Genomic DNA, 13,195 nt, shown 5'->3' on the forward strand with positions numbered 1-13,195 from the left:
TATTTGATAAATATTAGGGTCAAAATGAAAATTTTCTGAAAGAAGTTAAAAACTGGTCAAGGCAGTTCGGTAAATGAGCTTGCCTCGCCTCCACGGCGCCGCCCTTGAGTCTTCTCCGTCGATACACCGAGGCCGGCATCGCCACTCTCCTCTCTACCGTGACGACGTTCCGCTTCAAGAAGCCGCTCACCTCGAGCACGCGTCGCCTCTTCTGTGGTCGCCGGTTCGATACCTCCTACCCCCTTCTTTGTCGAGACTGTCGCTGCTTGAAGGTCCGCATGCCTCCATCTAAACCTCCTGGAATCTTGGAGACGATCTCCGTCTCTATGAACACCACGAGGAATAATGGATCTCAACGTTTTCTTATCGATCTTCGATTTCTTTGTGTTGATTTTTTGCGTCATGGGTTTCGTTTGTCCAGATCGATGGCTTTCGCCCAGATTTATTGTCCTGCGTTGGGAATGAGAACGAGCATGAAGCCATCCTTAGCAGGGATTCGCCCTTTACCACTCTTGCGTAGGTTTTCTTCTCCCGATCCTATGGAGCACAGGGCCAAGTGGTTCGCAGTTCCTGCCGTTAGGGTTTCCAATGTCAGCAACAAAAAGGTTGTTTTTTAAAATCTCTTTAATCTTTCCTAGCCGTGGTCAAGTCTGGAGATTCATTGTTGGCAATTCGGGGTTTAGCTTTGATGCATAAAGTGACGTTGTCCATTTCATCTACTTTTGCTGTTCAAATTTTTCTTAAAAGATCACAAACTTTGTGGGGGCAGGCTTCCCATCTTTTTATGCTGGCGCCATCTTCTGGATGCATGTTTTCCCTATCAGATAAGAATAGGCAATAGCATTCATAAAGTGCCCAAATTATAACAAATAATAAGACAATATTCAGTTCATGCTTCTTTTTTCTCCTACTTTTGATGTGAAGCAATGGTAAAGCAAGGGTTGATTACAAAAATGATTGTCCATCCTTCTTAGTATTGGTTAGAAGCTCGGTGTCTACAGTCATCTCACAATCGAGACATTCTTTTAAATTGGATTAGGGGAATCCACCTTTAAGCTATTATTTGTCTCCTCTCTGCCTTTGCTGATGTACAGGATTAGTAATTATATATTAGACTTAACTTCAGCTAAACCTATTATACTATATGCGTCTAATTAATCACGGATTGCATATTTTTTCTGAGTTTAGTAGCATCCAAATGTGCATTTTTCCATTAATTCTAACCCCTTGTAGGAACAGATAGTGCATGATAAATGCTTTTTGACTCCACTTGCAAATAATTGTTTTTTCATTATGCTGGTCTTGATTATAATATCCAAGATGTGAACAAATGCATAATTTATTGTCCAAGTTTGCTTTCTTGCTCTCAACTATCATACTTGTGAAGTTGACAAACAGGGGATTATCCATTCTTTTTGTCCTTCTGATGCTGATTCCCATGCAGTGAAATTCATTTGATAATTACCAAAACTTACTATTGGTCAAATTTTCCTTTCATAACTATTTTATGCTAGACTGTATAACTGTTGTATTTTTCCAACACTTCTCTTGTAGTCTCGCGGATATTCTCATCTTTTCTCGGTTCATGTATATATTCAAAATCAAGCAATTGGCGTCCTACAAATGTAGTCAAAAGATATTCATTTAGGCAAGCTATTTATTCTTTAAAACCAGAAGGGAAAAGGGAAAATTAAACTCAAAGAAAGAAGCAAAAGAAAATTTTTCTGTCAGAATTAGAGCTTACTCATTGATCTTCTCTTCATTTGTTGGTGCATTAACTCCAATTTATCTTCAACTCAGCTTTTTGTTTCCATGTGCGTCAATGGAAGTAGCTCTCAGAGTAATTTCGAGGCTGATACTGCTACAATTTATCCAGAGGATAAGCTAGATAAAACCGAGTCTATTGAATCTAGTCCATTTGTGGAACTAGACAATGAAAAAACAGGTACTGAGATTCATCATCAAGAAGAGGCTGTCACCCCAACCCAAAGAAGTGCAAGAATACATGATTTTTGCTTGGGAATCCCCTATGGTATGTCATTTCAAATTTTAGCTCGACCATTGAGATAATACTTCTTGTTGTGAGTACATAGGCAAGAAATTTTAATCCTTGGTATAGACTAATTAACACAATGCATACAATGGCCAACCAACATACAACAAAATTTAGTCCTTGACATAGACTAATGGTCAAAATACGGACTAGGGCCAAAGGCCTGGGTACACTAATGTTGCACTAACATGTAGATGCAGTTTGTTTGTTTCTTCTGCTAGGAGAAAGTTCTTCCTTATCACTTAACATTTCCAATATTTGTTATATGCTGTTGAAGATGTGAGATCAGACAGCCTGCACACCTATTAAGATATGCAGTCAATCACAACGGGTTTTTTTTTTGTAGGTGGATTTCTGTTCTTTGGTGGGTTGTTTGGATTTGTTTTCTCCAGAAATCTTACAGGTTTGATATTTGGTAGTGCTATCTCAGCTCTGAGTATATTTAGTCTAATGGTTTGGAGCTCTGGAGGATCCAGCATACCATTCATTTTGGGTCAAACAGGTATCCTCAGTCTTCCTATCAAAACAATGCATTCAAACATAATATTTCATGTATTTGCTCATAATTGGTGGTTCAGTAGAATGAAAATTGGCTTATTTTTACACTTTTTCCTGTGACTCAAATTCACAAATTGGACATTGTTGGTATTTGCCAATGGTTGAAATGGAGAAAAGCTTCTGGAGTTGTGTGGAATTGTATGTTCCCTAGATTAAACATGAATTTTATAAGACTAGTATGGGATGATTTTTGATAAAGATCAGAATGTGCAGGTGGAAAACAACAGGTACGAAAAGTTAATATAGCAAGATGTGAGAGTACTAAAATGGACGTCTGAAAAAGATATAAAAGATATGGTACTTCCATCTTGGAGCACTTAGGTAATAGCTCCAGTAGATGTAAAATTAGAGAAAATAGGTAAATATGGTGTTGAGCATGGACATTTCAATGACAATAAAAGATTTGTACTTCCATCTGGGAGTTGTTTGGACATTTCAAAGAAGAGAAAAGGATTTCATAGCCGTACAAATCAAATTAACTAAAGCTAAAGAGGTAAGGGATTTGGAGTGATTGAAAATATCTAGTTGACATAAATAGAAGAGGCAATTTAAGAGATTCCAATATTGCTTGTAACCTAGCCTTATATAGTGTTAAACGAAGTGATACATGTTTATGTAGCCAACTCCAAATGGTCGTGATTAACACAATTTGATGTTAATGATGCCAAACGTCGTTTTCTTTACTTTAGTTCTTTTTTTATTGTGTTGTGAAAATAAATTTGTGTGTGCACTATATTGTCATATTGTTATTGCTTCAAGGAAAATTTCATATGTATATTGTTTTTATCAGTCTGAAACATTTTGCAACTAAGCTTTACATTGTATGGCCTGTTAATGTATCATCTCGATAATGATTCCTCTAATTTCTGTCTCAGTAAATGAGCCTATATTATTATACTTATCAGTATGAAACATTTGACAACTAAAGTTTACAGCTTGTGGCCTCATTATGTATCATCCCTATAATGATTCGTCTCATTTCTGTCCAAGTAAACAAGCTATAAAAACATAACTTTAGCATAGTTAGCTACTAATCCAAAAATAATGGGAAGCCATGTTATCACTTTTGGTGCATTTGGTTTAAGGAATAAAATTTTGTTGCGGGAGAAACATAAACCTAAAAATAGTTTTTTCTCAAAATTTAGGCCTTGGGATGTGACCCAAATGCATACAAATAGTGATGAAGTAAGTCTTAGTAATATGTTGCTCTCACTATTTTTATTTCAACTGAGAAAAATAATGTGAGATCCGGTCTTGAGATTCATGATTCTCCTTTTTCTTATTTTTGTTGCAATTTTCTGCTTATTGGAATATAATTGGAAATAATGAACCACTTTGAGTATCATAATGATTTAGGCATGGAAAGAAGCCACTACCTACAAGTTCTAGCTTATAGGGACAACTGTACTCCACTATATTAAATTCTCTACAAAATAAATATTTCATCATCCTGATTCACATGACCTGCCTAAATCCTTCACTCTCCCAGGCCCCTTGCTCTCTCCTTACTGTTGGAACATACACACCAAATGCAAAACTGAACTTATAAACAGAAGAGCTTATGATTTTTCAAGCACCATAGGCAGCCATAATGCTTGGACACTTACACAGTCTGTATGCTGGATGTGTCACTGGAATTGCCTTACTGTGTTAGTTATAATGCTAAGTCCTTCCACTTGTAATACACAATCTTAAAATCTCTTCGTGTATTAATGTTCTTTCTATTGCGGCAGCAATGTCTGTTGCGTTTATCTGGAGGCATTTGCAGGCATACTCCTTGGCAAGTACCTTATCAAACTTCTCGTCTATAAGAATTCAATCTATTTGCCAGATGAGATAACAACTGCTTATTTTCTAATTGTTGCAGTCAAAGAAGCTCTTCCCTGCAGTATTCTACATAGCATTAAGGTATATTCTTCTCCATTGATGAACAAAATTAGCCGCTCGCATCCTTATACTTGTTTTGCAGTGCTGCAATGATCTGCTTCTATGCGTATGTGCTCATCTCCGGTGGAAACCCTCCGCCAAAGAAGTTAGCCAAAGCTCGATCGTGGCAGTAACCACCATAAATTTATACTAAAACTACTAGAGCTTGACGATGCTGCAGAATCTATGGTTTTGATAACCCAAGAGCACAGGGATTATATAGCGGAAAATTATATTTATTATGACAAATACAAACTAGTTACTGTGGTTATGATAGAATAATTTGTTTAATGTCTGCTGGAATAATTTGATGCATTTGGTATAAAAAGTGGTCTAATTCATGGGTCCGTGTTCAAACATGTTCCAGCACAGGTTTCATATCAAACGAAGTATGTTCCATTGCACAACACAACATAAATGGACCAAACAGGATCCATTAAGTTCTCTAATGACAGTAGCTCGAATTGGTCTTGGCAAAGGGGGTTGAGGAAGACCTTGCAGATCTGACTGAGATTGTGCTCCTCGAGTATTGAACAACCAATGAAGTTTCTACTTGCTCCCAATTTTATTTTTATTTATTTATAATTGCACAATGAATTCTCAAGAGAAGCAAAACATGCACACAGCTTTCTCTTCTCTCTACACGCAAGGTTCCACCTGCATTTCCAATTTATCCTTACAATTTAGTCCAATATATGAAGTTACATTTTCCAATGCATTATGGATAACTAAAAGCTATGGATTTTTAATTAATATTAAAAGTTTGGATTACCAAACACCAAAAAAAATTAGGCACCAAATACTTACAAGCCATTTTGTTTAACTAAAAAAAACATATCCTTTAACTAGACAAGAAATCTAAATATGCAAAATGGAGACACCAAAGGAGCACAGAAGAATAGAGGCAAAAAAAAAATCCAAATACTAAAACAATTCAAATCCATGTAACTTATGCACATCAGAAAAAAAACAAGGTCTAGGATTATTGTTGAGATAAGAAGGGCGGCTTTAAGATACAACATGTCATTTTTTGGGTGAAAAATGGAGTTCAACTGCAGCAACCACCACCTTGAGAAGATGAGCCATCCCTTCCGCCTGATGGACCAGGAACCCCTCCATATCCAACTTTGATTCCATATGACTGCAACATCAATTCACAATAAATCATGGTTAGCGAGGTACAGATTCAATCGTTGTTATAAGAATTCTTTGTTATGGGTTCCGGCTACAATTTCTTGTGGTTAAAAATGAAAGAATTCAGTAAATCTAACAAATACCAATTCCATGGATTTTTTTTTTCAATCTGAAACAAGATGTTGAAGTGACAGATTGCAATTTACCTTAAGAATACGGTATTTACTCATCCCATTTTGCCAACAATCATATAAATTTTCTTTCCACCTGTTTACTGTAGGGGTGAAAACCTTTTCCTTTCAAAAGAGGGAGTCAAGGGAATGAACTACCTCCTTTCATCGTCTACTCACGAATAAAGTCTAGAGGAGAGAATTAAATATCCATTCGACAGAGTAGTTTTTCTCCCACATCTCCCCCGCCTGAAATTAAGCAGAAGCTTGTTTTTTCTTTAGAGCCTGACAGAAATTGCCTTTATGCTCCTTCATGAGTAGGTGAGATCGGCCTGATGAAAATCCCCTTTATACCCGTTCAACCAATGAGATCAATTGACAAGCGAGCACACAAGTGGCAAACAGGCACATGACGACACTGGAGAGGCAATTGCAAGGTCCAAGAAGTGATCAAGAATGCTGACAAGGCAGCTTGGTTGATTGCATGAGGCATGGCAGTAAGGTAGCTTGGTTGATCACGAGAATGAATGCCGGTACAGCAACTTTGTCAATAGAGAGGCATGCTAGCAAGGGAAGTTTGGTAGATCATGGGCAGACCCGCTGACAAGGACAGCTAGTCAATGGTGAATAGGCATGCCAACAAGGACAACTTAGTTGATGACAAGTTGGCATGCCAACAAGAGGAACTTGGTTGAGCGAGCAAGCACAGGGAAATAGTCAGTGGAGTAGACCAAGGTTGTTGGGCTCCAAATAGACAAGAGAATAATCCCATAACTTCAAAAATTTTCCCTATCTTTCCTCTTTGTTTGCTCACGCAAACAAATCCTGACAATAATTTTTCCTCTTCATTTCTGCACCCCTTTCATTCCCTAGGTGCTTCCCTTCTCTCCTTGTTTAGTCCTCCACAGTAAACATAGTCTAAAGTACTGACAGACACACAATGTATTATAAGATGTGTTAAATACAGTTTAATTGTTTCAGTCGTGAAACATTCAGGCCAATAAGAAGGATAACACCGCCTATGAGAATAGCTACTATAACTGGACCCAACCAACTAAAAGATCTCAAAACCCAAGTTCCAATCCAGGTCGTCCAATCAGATTGAATCTGCATCCAGACCAGTTAAAAAATGGTTGAACCTGACAATTTTTATCAATTTGGAAGAACTGGTCAATTTGGAAGAACTGAACAGTTTTGGCATTGTCCCAAAAACATTTATTTATCTACTTCAAGGTAGATGGGTAACTACAAAGATGTCATTTTATAATCTTAACACGACAATATAATAACCAATAACATAAAAAAAATCTAAGAAATCTTAGTAGAGCAACATGATACTTATCATAACCAACCCTTGGTTAATGTGTTTATCAACACATTTTTAGATCTAGAGATACTTAGATTATCAACACATTTTTTTGTCTGGGAAGCTAGATATATTTCTAGTGATTAATGTATAAATATGAATTTTAAAGCTAATATTTAGGACTATTGTCATAGTTATCAAATGGGCTAGTTAATGAGAGCATGTCCAACGAGATAGCTTATAAATATACCAATGAGTCTTAAAGGAGGATTGGAAATTCTCTTTCAGGAAGATAAACAGCTAATGGTTGCCACCAGCATGTATTTTATCAAGCACAACAAATTATAAAGAGGAGGGGCCTTGTAATTATAAAATATATGATGTAACTGTGTATCTTTGATTTGCATCTTGTTATTTTGGTAGTATGTCCACATCTTACCTCATTTGATACATCGAAGACACCATCCTGAATTTTCTTGTATATTGTTGCAGCAGTTCTAACAAAAGCCTGAGGAGAAACACGGATTTCCAATGTAAATTCATATATGTAAGTTCATAGCATAAAAGGTACAATGATTTGAAGGAAAACAAAAGTTGCCATTTCACCTCCTCCACATTCTGTGCTGTTTTGGCAGATGCCTCCATGAAAATTAAACCATGCTCTTTGGCAAACTGTTCGCCTTCCTCAGTGCTAACAGCTCTTCTGTGAGCCAAATCACACTTATTGCCAATCAACATAATTGTCATATTAGCATTAGCATGTTGCCTTGCATCTTCTAACCAGCTTGCAAGATGATTAAATGTCTCCCTCCTGACAATTAATTGAAAGGTACATCACAAAAGCACCTAATATGTCCTCTAAATCAAGATCTATGTTATTCAGACTTAGATACAAATATTCCACACTGGACACGGGTATGAACCTGGAAGACCGGCTCATGATTTTTTTATTTTCAAATTTGAAAATTGTAAAAAAGGGGACCAAACATACGACAAGGGTGTGGAGCCACAACCAATCTTAATAATATAAACATTAATGTGTGTAACACATATTACATAGGTAAATGTATATAGTATATAATGTTTGTTGCATATAAATGTATACCATATAATGTTTATAGTTTAAGGGACGTTTTGAAAATGTCTGCAAATTTGTTATTTTTTAAAGTGTTATAGGTTAGGGGACATTTTGAAAATTTTTAAAAACTATAGGGGCTTTTTGAGATGTTATAGTTTAGGAACATTTTGAAAATTCCTAAAAGAAGGCCTAATGCTCTCTTTCCATCACCAATATGCTTTCTCCTCGATTTCTTTCTTCTTCTTGCTCCGAGTTCAACAGCTTGACTCTTTTTCCATATCCATACTCATATCGTCAAAGATATAGAAGGTGTATAAGCTGAGTCTGAGTAACACAGAGCAAGATAATGCATATCAATCAATACCTGGTGATGTCATAAACAAGAAGGGCACCTGCGGCACCTCTATAATAAGATCGTGTAATTGATCGAAAAGACTCTTGACCAGCCTGCAATATTTGCAAATTTTAGCCCAAGTAAAATGGCAAAATATTCAAAATATACTAAAAGCTTGAGTTGTTAAAAAAGAAACCAATCTACTTATATACATGCATAATGCTTGTTCAACATCAGGCGTGGAGGGTGTGATAAATAATTGCATGTTCTTAATTAAGTTTTGCAAATATTCAAGAAACATAATGGCGGTTACAATTTTGAAGATTCTTACAACAAAGTCAGTAAAGGCAGATACAATGTGTGAAATGTTTGAAAAAGAAAGAAAAGAAATATTTTCATTTGCAAGCATTATAAATATAATAATGAGAAACAAATATAGGGAGAGGTAGAAACCAACTGTATCCCATATCTGCAACTTAATGGGCTTGTTGTCAATATTAATCATTCTAGCCCCAAATTCCACACCAATTGTCAGGTCATGCACAGGTTGGAAACGCTTGTCAGTGAATTGCAAAAGAAGACATGATTTCCCCACTCCTACAATGAGAAAAACCAGTGAAAACTCAACTTTTTCAGAGTTTAATATTCAAAACTAGGATAGTTATCTTTCACCTTGGCATTCGTGGCATGTAATTAAAAGAAACTACTTTAACAGTTAGTCAACGCAAAGGAAAAAAAATACATTTTAGAAAAAATTATAAAGCAACTAAGAATCGCAAAGCTACCACACTTATGCATATAAAGATAGAGCGCAATTCCTATAAATAAATGAAGAGGCACGCTTCTGATGAGCCCAATTGTGACAGCTTAACAAAAGAAAACTAGAAGTATAAGAATCAAAACTTAAAACCTGCACCGATACCAAACTATCACCAAATAAAATCCCTAGTCCCTGTGACGAATTATAAACCCTAGGGAGGAAGAGGAAGAGAGTACCCGTGTCGCCGATGATGATATACTTGAACAGGTAAGCGTACGACATCCTCCCTCGAATCCACAACCACCCGACTTCGAGATCGAGATCGAGATCGAGGAACGAACTCGAATCGACCGAAAACGGAGAGCAGACGACAGCCGCGACGGATTTGGGTTCCTCCGCAAAGATCGCGAGACAGGCGACGGAAGTGACGTTTCCGGAGTAACCTGCCGACCCCTTTATGTGGATGAAAATGGACCCTTCGCATGGCTGTCCTATCGCAAAGAGAGTATATTTTCGGGTGGCGAATACATGGGGATGGCGGGTTTTGAACACTAATAAAAATAAAAATTAAAAAAAAATCAAAACAAATTGAATTAATAATTGAAAATTTCACACAAGTTTATCAGACTATAGAATTCATAGCAACCAAATGGCAGATAACAATACATTGGAACATAATCTTTTGTGTCACTCACACAAATTTACTTGTTCCAATCGAAAATATACATCTTTATTCACCATCATAGATTTCAGTACAGTAGTTTCAGGCTTTCTGCATCCCTTTGTGTACAATACAATGAGACCCAAGTAGACAAAAGAATCACTCACACACTAATCACGCCATTTAAGAACCATTTGGTTTCAGTCACTGAAAGTTTCAGCCATTTATACACCTCTCCAAGCAGCAAGAACCTCATGAAATACTTCAGCTATGAGTTCTCTATCGGCGCTCTGCATAAAGTCGTTAAATTCTTCGCGAATCTCGTATATCTTTCCAAAGTTCACCAGGTATCGGAAGCAGCTGCTCTTTAGCTTGGACAAGTGGTGGAGATGGGCAACCTGGAGCCTCTCAAGCACATTCCTAGTATCAATGTCTTCTGCTAGGCTCTCGTGGCATGCCTCCTTTAGGTCGGAGATATCATACTTGTCAGCTGCTCCGAGGAGGGCAATGCGGTGCATCATGAACTCTTCGAGCTGGAAGTTGCCATAAATGTAGTTGAGGAAGGCTTGGCAAGCATCAAAGGACATGTCGGAGATGTTGATGGTGGAATGTTCTTTCTCCCTGAGGTCGTAGGAGAACATGCTGTCGAAAACAGGAGATCTTGTAGCGAGGACGGCCCTGTGTGCACCAATGCTACCATCAGTGACATTGATTGTGATGTCAGTGTGGATGCTCTCACTCAGCATCCTTCCCAGTGAGTTGAGGACTGCGGCTTCAGCGTGCTTCACCCCCTGATAGCTGGTCCAAATCGAGGCAGGCTCACCGCCCTGAAACCCATGAAGTAAATTCAAGAAATTGCAAATGTCATTCTTTTCTCAAAAATTTAAGAACTTCAATTGACCATCTAACAAGTAAGACGTTAGTTAAATCTGAAGATCAAACTCGACAAAGGAAGTTTCTCTTTGCTGCCCCTCCAATCTCAGGCAAGAAAATTATGTGCATACATGTAAGAAAGGGAAAATAGAGCAAAAATGTTTTCATATCCTCCATTGTATCTGATTTTCAAGAAACGTAAGTCTCTTACCTTCCAAATCCCTCAAACCAAATGATAAAGTTTTGAAAACAATTGAAAGATGAAGAAGTAAATATCTAAAAGCAATGAGAAACAATGACAGTCCAGACAATTCAGTTAGTATGTCACCATCAGACTAATATCTGACATGAAATATTTAGTCTATGTGAAAGCTCTGAGAAGGGGCCAACAACTATACATAACCTACTTCGATAGTTCTATGCATAAAGTTTAGGATCAAACAACTCTTATCCTCCCAACATACTTACTGATGGAGGTACAATCTTTAGATCAAGGAACTCGACGTCAATGATGAATCGTCCAGTGAACAAGGTGTCCACGGCCCAGACACAATCGTCACTGTTCTTTAGCAGCTTGTCAGAAATTCCTGCACATGGAAAGAAGCATGACTAGTTAGTTTCTTTAGTATCTTGAGAAAAAGTCTAGTTATCAAGGCAGTAAAAATCCAAACCTGGATGGATGAGGGTGTTGCGATTTGGTGGAGACAGAGAAACAATCTTGATGATCAAGGAAGCAATTGGTGGCTTCTCCCTTGTCAAGCTTGAACCCTCAGGGTATAGCTTCACAAAGAGTTGCCTGTTCTTCTCAACTGCAAGGTACCTGTTTAACAAATTTAAAGAGATACCTGGATGATTAGGTTTTGTCTGTCTCGACCACCAAATCAGATATCAATTCATGGAGGAAAAGAAAAGAAATTCCAAACTAGAATAAGAAAGCATACATGCAGTAAATACAAAGCAGTGGCATAGAACGAACACCATCGTAAACCACAAGGAACAACGAGATGAAAATGCCCTAAAATGGTAACAAAATTCGAATTTTTCTTCAAGAAAATCATTTGACGGTGAGATTTTCACACAAAAGAAATCTTAGATTGACTGCAGGTAAAAAGAAAGAAGCATCGGGAAACGAGTGCTTCGGACACAAGTTCGAGAGAGCGGAGGAAAAGATAGGGTTTTGGTACCAGTTCCAGAGGCCAATCTTGAAGGGGTCGGACTTGCGATAGCAGAAAGGGGAGAGGGCATCGATCCTCCATTGAGCGAGCCGCGGCGTCGTATCCACCCGGTACGCGCGCGCGCTCATCCTCGCCGCCGATGCCGCGATCGCTGCGGCGACGTCATTGATACAGTCGAAGATCCCCAGCAAGTCCTCCGCCTTTCCCAGTTTCGCCTGCTGCTCTTCCACGATTCCTTCTCCGCATCAACACCCCCGCGCAGGCGCAGAAGCGGCGGCACTCCCCTCCTCGCTACTCCCACCAAAACCTACAAATAGCCAAAACAGGACAAGAAACCGAAGAATCCGTCAAGGAATCCAGCACGCAAAGCTCACAAGCAATTGCTTCTACGCCATTTGTTTTATGCGGAGTGGAGGGACCGAGAAAGTAAAGGAGCTTCTTTTAACGGCCACGGCCATGTCCTAAGTCTCAAGCTTCAGACCTTCCCTATTTATAGACAAACGGAGATGATAAAAATTCTTTTTTTAAAAAAAAAAAGTTAAAATTAAAATTAAAACATAGAAATTGCTAAATTTTGTTAAGGATCTTTCACCATAGAACAGATCCAAGGCAATGCTATTAAATTGTTTGATTAATGTTCCATTAATAATTCTGATTTTTTTAAACATATTGTTAATTGTTTTTTGTTGTGTGATATTCAAACAAGAACATCAACAAGCCTTACCTCATTAAGTGAAAATTATTATATAAATCATTCTACACGATTTTCTCATATATTTTTATCATAATTTCATATATATATATATATATATATAACTTTTTCAATAGATACAATCTCAATATTTTCTCTATCATTTCTATTTTTAATCTTATTTATTTTAATATTTTCATCTTTATAATTTTTATCTTATTTGATTCATAATTTAATATTTAATTCTATATGATATAAAAATTTTAATTATTATTTTATAAAATTTTCATTTAATTTTTAGGAATAGGATCATAAATAACTTTAACCCTTCAATGTTTCTTCTTATTAAAAAAATCTAAGTTGTCAGTTTCAAATTTGAATATTCCTTTTTATTATATTCGGATCCATTGTTGGGCCCACTCCCCAAAGGGAATCTAATCGAATTCAAATCTTACAAGCAACCACAATATTTTTAA

At 37.2% G+C, this 13,195-nt stretch overlaps 2 protein-coding genes and 1 pseudogene across 2 annotated transcripts; 1 reads left to right on the forward strand and 2 right to left on the reverse strand.

Annotated features, from left to right (window-relative positions):
- Positions 1-89: 89 nt before the first annotated feature.
- Positions 90-4,884, forward strand: LOC141838631 (protein FATTY ACID EXPORT 1, chloroplastic-like). Its single transcript, XM_074726162.1, has 7 exons — positions 90-272; positions 422-605; positions 1,801-2,032; positions 2,400-2,555; positions 4,345-4,391; positions 4,479-4,519; positions 4,581-4,884. Exons 2-7 carry the CDS (start codon positions 426-428, stop codon positions 4,669-4,671), a joined length of 747 nt encoding a protein of 248 aa, XP_074582263.1. The 5' UTR covers positions 90-272; positions 422-425; the 3' UTR covers positions 4,672-4,884.
- A 578-nt stretch (positions 4,885-5,462) lies between these two features.
- LOC141838633 (ras-related protein RABB1c-like) lies at positions 5,463-9,731 on the reverse strand (annotated as a pseudogene).
- Positions 9,732-9,937: 206 nt separating this feature from the next.
- LOC141838630 (BTB/POZ domain-containing protein At1g55760-like) lies at positions 9,938-12,474 on the reverse strand. Its single transcript, XM_074726161.1, has 4 exons — positions 12,038-12,474; positions 11,525-11,673; positions 11,322-11,440; positions 9,938-10,807 (listed from the first exon to the last, which is right to left on the reverse strand). The coding sequence occupies exons 1-4, from the start codon at positions 12,154-12,156 to the stop codon at positions 10,205-10,207; spliced, it is 990 nt and encodes a 329-aa protein (XP_074582262.1). The 5' UTR covers positions 12,157-12,474; the 3' UTR covers positions 9,938-10,204.
- Between the last annotated feature and the right edge of the window lie 721 nt (positions 12,475-13,195).

This window comes from Curcuma longa, chromosome 11 (genome assembly GCF_044706935.1).
Source record: "Curcuma longa cultivar G26 ecotype Majalengka, Jawa Barat chromosome 11, ITB_CL_G26_1.1, whole genome shotgun sequence".
NCBI lineage: Eukaryota > Viridiplantae > Streptophyta > Magnoliopsida > Zingiberales > Zingiberaceae > Curcuma > Curcuma longa.

Coding starts and splice junctions, on each gene's coding strand:
- LOC141838631 (XM_074726162.1), top strand. CDS start 426: ATGGCTTTCGCCCAGATTTATTGTCCTGCGTTGGGAATGAGAACGAGC. Junction 2,033..2,399: donor TTGCTTGGGAATCCCCTATG/GTATGTCATTTC, acceptor TTTTTTTTGTAG/GTGGATTTCTGTTCTTTGGT. Junction 4,520..4,580: donor GTATTCTACATAGCATTAAG/GTATATTCTTCT, acceptor CTTGTTTTGCAG/TGCTGCAATGATCTGCTTCT.
- LOC141838630 (XM_074726161.1), bottom strand. CDS start 12,156: ATGAGCGCGCGCGCGTACCGGGTGGATACGACGCCGCGGCTCGCTCAA. Junction 11,674..12,037: donor AAGATTGGCCTCTGGAACTG/GTACCAAAACCC, acceptor TTTGTTAAACAG/GTACCTTGCAGTTGAGAAGA. Junction 10,808..11,321: donor TAAAGATTGTACCTCCATCA/GTAAGTATGTTG, acceptor CATGGGTTTCAG/GGCGGTGAGCCTGCCTCGAT.